A 9228-nucleotide genomic window follows, 5' to 3' on the forward strand; every position below is an offset into this window, starting at 1 on the left:
ACACAAACAAGACATTATAAATGATGTAGACTGTGAGGCTGTACAATATTATATAGTATTTTTTCCAATGCTGAATCCATGCAAATTACATATACAACATTCTTAATGCATTTTATGTCAGTCTGTGTGTGCTATACTACTTATGCCTTTTGTTCCTCTGCACCTAGCTTCCTACATTAATATAGACAACTGTGATATTTACAGGTTTATCACAAGCCAATATCCAACATTAAAATCTAGTATATTGCTTCACTTCCATATAATAAAACAGTGTTTTGTGGTATGTTCATCTATATTTAAAATAGGCATAGAAACCAGCCTGTAATTTCAGTATAAATTCTACTAACAAGCAAAAATTAACATGGTTAACTGGACCATTGTTTAATTTAGATGTCTGACTTTGCACTGAACCATACTGGTCAGTTTCACGAAGGTGCCTAAGCTACCAACCAGCCAAGCACATTTGATTTAACATGTTTGTTCTGCAAACTTAATCTAGAGATCTGACTTGGATTCCTATCATTCTTCACTGTTTCTTGGTCTCAACAATTCATTCTTTCTAAATAGAAAGCCATTGCTGCCAACCCAGTCATTGCCTTTGCTTTTCTACTGCAAAAACCCTCAACCCAACCATGAAAATGCTGAAATTTTCTGCTAGTGCTGCAATAATATTAAGGAAATAACAAACATCCAAACTATATCATTTTGATGCTTTCAGGTCAGAAAGAGCTTGTCCCTCACAACCTTTGGCTATTTAACAGAATGACAGAGTTGAAAGGGACCTTGGAGGTCATCCAGTCCAACCCCCTGCTCAGGCAGGAAACGCTATACCATTTCAGGTAAATGGCTGTCCAAGCTCTTCTTAAAAACTTCCAGTGTTGAAGCATTCACAACTTCTGGAGGCAAGTTGTTCCACTGATTAATTTTTCTAGCTGTCAGGAAATTTCTCCTTAGTTCTAAGATTGCTTCTTTCCTGGATTAGTTTCTATCCATTGCTTCTTGTCCTGCCCTCGAGTTCTTTGGAGAATAGGTTGACCCCCTCTTCTTTGTGGCAACTCCTGAGATATTGGAACACTGTTATCATGTCACTCCTAGTCCTTCTTTTCATTAAACTAAACATACCCAATTCCAACAACCATTCTTTATATATTTTAGCCTCCAGTCCCCTAATCATCTTTGTTGCTCTTCTCTGCACTCTTTCTAGAATCTCAACATCTTTTTTTACATTGTGGTGACCAAAACTGGATGCAGTATTCCAAGTGTGGCCTTACCAAGGCATTATAAAGTGGTATTAACACTTTCACATGATCTTGATTCTATCCCTCTGTTAATGCAGCCTAGAACTGTGTTGGCTTTTTTGGCAGCTGCAGATTTGTGGTTCAGGATATAAACCTGGCATAGTAACTCTAGTCACTGGGATGTTACCTGATATCAGTGTACTATAAATGATCACTGGCATCAATGCCAACAGTGCTTTGGTTTTAAAATTGGTATTCAACATATTCAAGAAAAGAACAGCTAATGGAAACTAACTATTATGGGAATCAGAGCCATTGTCACCCATAGCCATGGGAAGAATAGTAGGTCTGTCCTAAAAAAGTGACACCCATTTTTTGATTTCAAACCTCATTAGGCTCTTTAAGCATGGTTAATGTGATTGTTGGAGATGTAGCTCAAAACTTTGGAAATATTCGCTTCAGCAGCAGTAAATCAACCAAATGGCTGAAGGAATAGCTCAGCATTGACAAGGTAACATGATGAAGGCTCAGTGCATATTTTAGTCTAAGAAAAATATGTGATTGTGCTTTACTGTACAAATCCAGCTGCAATTTAAAAGAAACATGGTTTGATTCAGCACATTGTCCAAATCAAACTTATTTTTTCCTAAACTATTCAAGACACCCAAGATCCCTGAAAATGTTGCTAACTATCCCACTGGACGTTTTAAGTTTCAGCTTAAGGCTCACATCCAGCTTTGAAACTCAATGCATTGTAACATTGGAAAAAAATGCCATCTGTTCTTCTACTAATCCATGATTACTTTCCAAGGCATGAAAATTCAAGTGTGCCAATTTCTAATCCCTTCCTGCAATATTCTTCTGTTTGCACACTGACAACCCATATCTCATCCACCTTCTATCACAGATGTATTGCTCATTACAGAGATACCTTCTCTTCACATGGCCCGTTACAAAATCTACCACAAACTTCAGATAGCAGACAAACTAGGTAAGATTGTATTGTCTTCTGTGTATTACATGGCTGTTTTTAATATCAAGTTTACATATTTCAACATACCTAGATAGTTCCAAGAATGTAAAAACAATTACTTTCATTTAGGCAGTACCTTTTTAAAAAAAAACTGATAAAAGCATTTGACTACCAAAGTTTGCTACAAAGGATATTTAATAAAGGATTGGGATTAATGGAAAAATAAAGAAACAAGCCAAATTACAACTCATATTTATTAACAGCAAGGGTTCAGGTTTATAAATACACTTAAATGGCATTTCAGTTAAAGATGGAACCTTAAAAAGCTTTAAGATGTCTACAGAACACCTACTTTTTAAAGTTCACTATCATGGAACATGGTGCAGATTTTTAATTTATATTTAGGTGAATGATATTTTCCATTGATAAATCAGAATGCAAAATTGAAAGCATTTAAAACCTGAATGTCAGTGTTAACTAAAGTCACAAATTGGATAAAGGCCCATTATAAAAGGATTTTTTTCAGCCTATTAGGTCTGCTGCAAAGAAAAGATGCAACCTGGAATTAAAGAGAAACTTCTTAACAGTAAGAACAATTAACCAGTGGAAAAGCTTGCCTTCGGAAGCTGTGGGCACTTCATCACTGGAGCTTTTTAAGAAGAGACTGGACAGCCACTTGTCTGAAGTGGTATAGGGTCTCCTGCTTGAGCAGGGGGCTGGACTAGAAAACCTCCAAGGTCCCTAACAGCTCTATTCTATGTCACTGGCATAAGGGTGTCCTAGCACCCACATCAAGCCTGCAAGAAGGTAACTTCTGCATAGAGCTCATGCTCATACCGTTATCAATATTTGTACATTACAGAACATAATTTGCTGATTATTGCAGAAGTATCTTCACATAGTCATTACAAAATCTCAAAGTTATTTCCCGATAACTGCAACTTATTATTTTGCAACATGAACCTACAGAGTCAGAAAAAAAGTTATCCATTGCTTTAAAATGAAATTTACATCTGGTAGTTATAATAGTTTCAAGACAACCAGCTTCAATCACTTAAATATAAAAATTAAGCTATTGAGAAAGTTAGCAATAAGACCGTCTGTGCCTAAACACTTGTCATAAAAAATTTTATATTTGCTTTAACACAGGAAAGACTAAACAAGAATGATATAGCATGACATGGTATTTACTCCCTTTGTTAATTTAGAGAAATAACTGCTTTATTTTTGTCAAACCAAAAAACCCTCCCACAATTCATGGATAATTTTTCTACTTTGAAAAGAAAGAAAACCTTTTAATTTCTTTTGCAGAACAGAAAAAGTTAGGAACAACAAGTGCTGCATTAGAATTATCTGCTTTTGCACTCCACACTTTATTTTTCAAGTAATTGGCAATTCACAATTAGGGAAAATACCAAACTACAAGGATCATTAGTACATCACAATGGGTTTTAACGACATGTACAAGTTTTCACTATCATATTGCGATATTCTTTGTATACAATTGATCCATCAGCCTCCATCTTCAAAACACTCAAAGGACTGTAGTCAGCCGGAATGCAGGAAAGTTCAGGGATGGAAGGATCCAGTTTCTCACGAAGGATATTCTGGACCACTGCGTGCACAGGAGAACCATAGCGATGGCCCACTACCCTTGGACAGTCACCTTTGCAATAGTGAGGATTGTATCTATGTGGTGCAATTATCCATTTGTCCCAGTTCAGTTGACTGAATTCGAGCCAAAAGCTGTGAAGCTCACATTCATTTTGAGGAAAAGGGAACTGGTTGTAATACTGACTTATGTTAAATATTGGAACTGGAGTGTTTTTCATTTTCCCACCTTCTTCTCTTCGGTGACGAGGTGCTCTTCTTCCCTGTTTAAGGCCTTTCCTGGCCTTTTCACCGGGAACTGTGAAAGGACCCTTTTTCAGATTAGATGTAAGGTTCCTTCTGACTTGGAGAAAATTCCGTCTGTGATAAGCGTGCTCACTAGTGTCAACAGTATAAAGGAGGAGAAGAAAAAGTGATCTTTGGGACATATTGAAGAAATCATATTTAAAGTTGGGAGAATGTTCATTTTTCAAGCAGGTGAAATTCACAGCCATATGGATGTTTCCTTTCTTGGCGACTATCAAAGGGTGAAGAATAGTGGTCACATCAATCTCAATCCATTCGTGTCTAAGTTCCATATGCAGGTTGAATACATGTGGAACACTGATGCACACTTGACTGGAGGCATCCCTTTCCCGAACAATGACATTATAAATACATGTAAGATTTGAGGCTGTAGAAACAGACTCATCAAATGAGAAGAGCAAGACTGACTTGAGCAAGTGCTCTTGGATAGTAACCCAATCCAAGTTGAAAAACAGGTCTACTGAATGAAGATCTCCTGCAAAGAGATTGAAGAAAAGAATGTTTAAACAAAGCAATCCTACACCCCCAGTTTGCTTCTCTTAATCACTTTATACTTGGGAATGACAGCAATTAATCTCAGTAAGACTTTTGATTAGGCATACTTTTTTTTCTCAGCAAATGGCAAGGAAGGCAGTCATTTTAGGGTGGTGGCCATTTTGAATACCCATTTTAAAAAAAGCTTATCAGTATAAAGCTTTGGAGAAACAAAACAGCCACACTATTAGCATTTTACTAAGAAAAGGTAATTTTCCAACTATAGCAAAATATATACTGCTCAAAAAAATAAAGGGAACGCAAACCCCTTCAGTTCCATGGTAAAATGTTCCCTTTATTTTTGTGAGCAGTATATATTTTTACACTATTAAAAGAAACCCCAAAGATGTACACCATCCCATTTTATATGGAGGAACACGCAAGAAGCAAAAGGATTCCCTCAGACCCATATTTTGACAAGGGGCAAAAAAGAATTAGCTAACCCAAACAAAGTTTTCACATACCATTAGTAGAGGGATGCTTGCATTCAGCCTGTGGTGTGACAAGGCGGACAGTGTTGTAGAGATGCCTTTTGTTGCCCTTAAGAACACCTTCCTTGGTAGCAAACATTTTATACAGGTTCTTCATGTATCTCAGACCTCTAGAATCTGGAGGTAGTCTTGAGATATCACTTTCCAAGCCCTGGGGATTGTGGCCAGACAGCAGCTTAAAAAGAGGGGCATATAGATCTTGGCCATTTTCTTTGGGAAGAAACAGAGATGAAGGAGATCTCTCAGAGTCCCTCACCTCTGACAGCAGTAATGGCTGAGAAGTCCCTTCATGTCTCAAACCGGGGGAACACAGGACCCCATGAAAAAACAATCCATTCAAGTAGAAACAAATAAAGAGTCCCCCCAAAAGCTTCATGATGAGAATTAGTTAGGCAAAGTAACTAGCTCCCCCATAACAGATCAAACCCTCAAAAAACTGAAGCAGCTCCTTCTAGCCTCTTAAATAAAGCTGCACTAATTAGACACGAAGGAAAGACACACACCTGATGGTGTCATCCCATTTACTTCAGGCTTGTGAATAAGTTTAAGTGACAGCCCCTTTCACCTATGCTTTAGTAACATTAAAACTAGATTAACTAAAATAATTTGGAACATGTGGTGAAATGTATGCTGTGACCCTGTAACAGAAAGTAAGCCTCTAGTTCAAAATAGGACTTCCTTGTGAAAAGAGAGATTTAAGCTTCTGCTTAAGGTTAGTTAGACCTGATTCTAAAACTACAGCTGTGCTTAACTTTAGTGCCAGATGCTAGAAATTTAATTTGATAATCCTGTGCATGTTAAAGAAACATTCACAGATTAGTGTTAGTTTGGGATGTGCTTTTCATTCCATTGATCTTTCAAGTGAAGACAAGCAAATAGGGAATAATGAATTCCTGGAGGATAGAAAGGGTCAATATTACCACTGTATAACTTGTTTTATTTTATGATAAGGTGAATAAAATAAACAGGCTCTTTAATATATATTTTTTTTAAAAAAATCTCTACAATTTTAAGAATGATAATAATGATCCAGTGTAAAATAACTTTTCCTGCTTAAGCCACAATGAATGGCAAGATAATTTCATTAGAGAGTTTTCCATAATGAAATGGAAGGGAAAAATGAACTGCAGATGCTGCTACTTGTTTTTTATTAAAAGAACTTATAGTGGTTGGAAAAAGGAGGCAAAGAAATAGTGCACGTTATAAGAATGAATACTTATCCTGACTTTTGCCCATTTTTCTTGCAAAATATTGATCCCAAAAATATGAGAAGGCATATAATATGATAATAATAATAATGATAAAGTTGGAAAGGACCTTGGAGGCCATCTAGTCCAACTCCCTGCTCAGGCAGGAAACCCTATACCATTTTGGACAAATGGCTGATGATATATGACAGTGGTGGCAAAGCTATGGCACGTGTGCCAGAGGTGGCACTCAGAGCCCTCTCTATGGGCACGTGCGCCATTGCCCTAGCCCCGCCTCCCCCCACAACCTCCATCCTCACCAACAGCCTGCCCAGAGGAGAGGCTCCCCCAGGCTCCCCCATGTGGAGCAGCACAGCCAAGCACGTGGCAGCCAGGCAGCAGGGGCAAGACTGCCCTTGCGCCCCATCATGTGCAGATGATGCTGCGGGGTGCGGGTGGAGGGTGTGGCCGCCATGGCGCTGCAAGGCTACCTGGGTGATCTGTGGTGAATGGCCCTGCAGGCGGCCGGAGCGGGGGGGCAGACCAGGGGCAGGGGGCAGGCCGGTTTTGGGGCACTCAGTCTCTAAAAGGTTCACCATCACTGATATATGATATCCTATCCTATCCTATCCTATCCTATCCTATCCTATCATATCATATCATATCATAATAATAATAGTAAAGTTGGAAGGTACCTTGGAGGTCATCTAGTCCAACCCCCTGCTCAGGCAGAAAACCCTATACCATTTTGAACAAATGGCTGTCCAGTCTCTTCTTAAAAACCTCCAGTATTGGAGCATTCACCGCTTCTGGAGGCAGGTTGTTCTACTGGTTAATTGTTCTAACTGTCAGGAAGTTTCTCCTTAGTTCTAGGTTGCTTCTCTCCTTGATTAGTTTCCACCCATTGCTCCTTGTCCTGCCTTCAGGCGCCTTGGAAAATAGCTTGACCTCCTCTTCTTTGTGGCAGCCCCTGAGATATTGGAACACTGCTATCATGTCCCCCCTCACCCTTCTCTTCATTAAACTAGACATACCCAATTCCAGCAGCCTTTCCTTATAAGCTTTAGCCTCCAGTCCCCTAATCATCTTTGTTGCTCTTCTCAGTACTCTTTCTAGAGTCTCAACATCTTTTTTGCATCGCGGTGACCAAAACTGGATGCAGTATTCCAAGTGTGGCCTTACCAAGGCATTGTAAAGTGGTATTAACACTTCACGTGATCTTGATTCTATCCCCCTGTTAATGCAGCCCAGCACTGTGTTGGTCTTTTTGGCAGCTGCAGCACACTGCTGGCTCATATTTAGGTGATTGTCCACTAGGACTCCGAGGTCCCTCTCACAGTTACTACTATTGAGCAAGGTACCCCCTATACTATATCTGTGCATTTGGTTTTTCTTGCCTAAATGTAGAACCTTGCTTTTTTCACCATTGAATTTCATTTTGTTAGATAGCACCCAGTGTTCAAGTCTGTCCAGATCCTTCTGTATCTTAAGCCTGTCTTCTCGAGTGTTGGCTATTCCTGCCAGCTTGGTGTTGTCTGCAAATTTGATGAGTTCCCCATCTATCCCCTCATCCAAATCGTTGATAAAGATGTTGAAGAGCACTGGGCCCAGAACAGACCCCTGGGGCACCCCACTACACACTTCCCTCCATGTAGATGCAGTTCCATTGAGGACCACACGCTGAGTACGGCCAGTCAGCCAGCTATGGATCCATCTGGTGGTGGTGCTGTCTACCCCACATTTTTCTATCTTGTCAAGTAGTAGGTTGTGATCTACTTTATCAAATGCCTTACTGAAGTCCAAGTAAATTATGTCCACAACATTCCTTTGATCTACTAATTTTGTCACTTGGTCAAAGAATGCAATAAGATTTGTCTGGCATGATCTATTTTTGACAAACCCATGTTGGCTTTTAGTAATGATTTTGTTTGCCTCTAGGTGTTCGTTGATTCGTTGTTTGATTATCTTTTCCAGGATCTTCCCAGGTATTGATGTCAGGCTGATAGGTCTGTAATTTCCTGGGTCCATTTTTTTTCCTTTTTTGTAGATGGGAACTACATCAGCTCTTTTCCAGTCCTCTGGTAGTTCCCCTGTGCTTCAGGATCTTTGAAAAATATAGTTCAGTGGTTCTGAGATCACATCTGTCAGTTCCTTGAGAACCGTGGGATGTAATCCATCTGGTCCTGGCGATTTGAGCTCATCTAGGCTGGACAGGTACTCATTTACCATTTTCTTGCCTATCTTAACTTGCATTTCTATTCTGTTTTTTATGGCACTATCTTTGATAAGTTGGTCTGTTTTTTTCCCTTTGTGTAAAGACAGATGCAAAAAACGAGTTAAATAGTTCTGCTTTCCAATCAGTTCCTCCAGCTGCCTCCAGAAGTTGTGAATGTTCCAACAATGGAAGTTTTTAAGAAGAGACTGGACAACATTTGTCTGAAATGGTATAGCTTCTCCTGCTTGAGCAAGGGGTGGACTAGAAGACCTCCAAGGTCTGCTCTACTCTACTCTACTCTACTCTACTCTACTCTACTCTACTCTACTCTATAGCTGAAAAATTATTACTGAAGATTTCTAATTAGAATCCTTGGCAAATCTAGCAAGCAAGCCTAACTCCTGAGTAACAGTTTCTACCAAGTTCCAATCTATAGTTAACGTAGAAGAGAAATCCAAAGACCCTCATAATGTTTCATTATGCAGTTTCACAATACAGTGACTAGATAGATAGATTGGCTAGTTAGCTAATGTGTTGTGTACCAGTATGTGCCTTTTGTCTCTTCCAAACAAATTACATATTGTTTGGAAGACTTCCTTCAAAGTTCCCTTGACAGAGAGGAGTTACCACAAGATGAGGAGCAAAAAATATTCTTCAACGACCCAAAACAGTA

The 9228-nt window shown here is 39.2% G+C and overlaps 1 protein-coding gene across 1 annotated transcript; it reads right to left on the reverse strand.

The window, feature by feature from the left end:
• Nucleotides 1–3662: 3662 nt before the first annotated feature.
• Nucleotides 3663–5529, reverse strand: GDF9 (growth differentiation factor 9). Its single transcript, XM_015827112.2, has 2 exons — nt 5127–5529; nt 3663–4603 (listed from the first exon to the last, which is right to left on the reverse strand). The coding sequence occupies exons 1-2, from the start codon at nt 5527–5529 to the stop codon at nt 3663–3665; spliced, it is 1344 nt and encodes a 447-aa protein (XP_015682598.2).
• Nucleotides 5530–9228: the final 3699 nt, after the last annotated feature.

Source organism: Protobothrops mucrosquamatus, unplaced genomic scaffold, assembly GCF_001527695.2.
Source record: "Protobothrops mucrosquamatus isolate PMUCROS unplaced genomic scaffold, P.Mucros_1.0 scaffold3502, whole genome shotgun sequence".
NCBI lineage: Eukaryota > Metazoa > Chordata > Lepidosauria > Squamata > Viperidae > Protobothrops > Protobothrops mucrosquamatus.

Bases quoted from the DNA above. Each gene is read 5' to 3' on its own strand.
- GDF9 (XM_015827112.2), bottom strand. From the start codon at position 5,529: ATGAAGCTTTTGGGGGGACTCTTTATTTGTTTCTACTTGAATGGATTG. The intron at 4,604-5,126 runs GTATGTGAAAAC...ATCTCTTTGCAG, and splicing joins CAAGCATCCCTCTACTAATG to GAGATCTTCATTCAGTAGAC.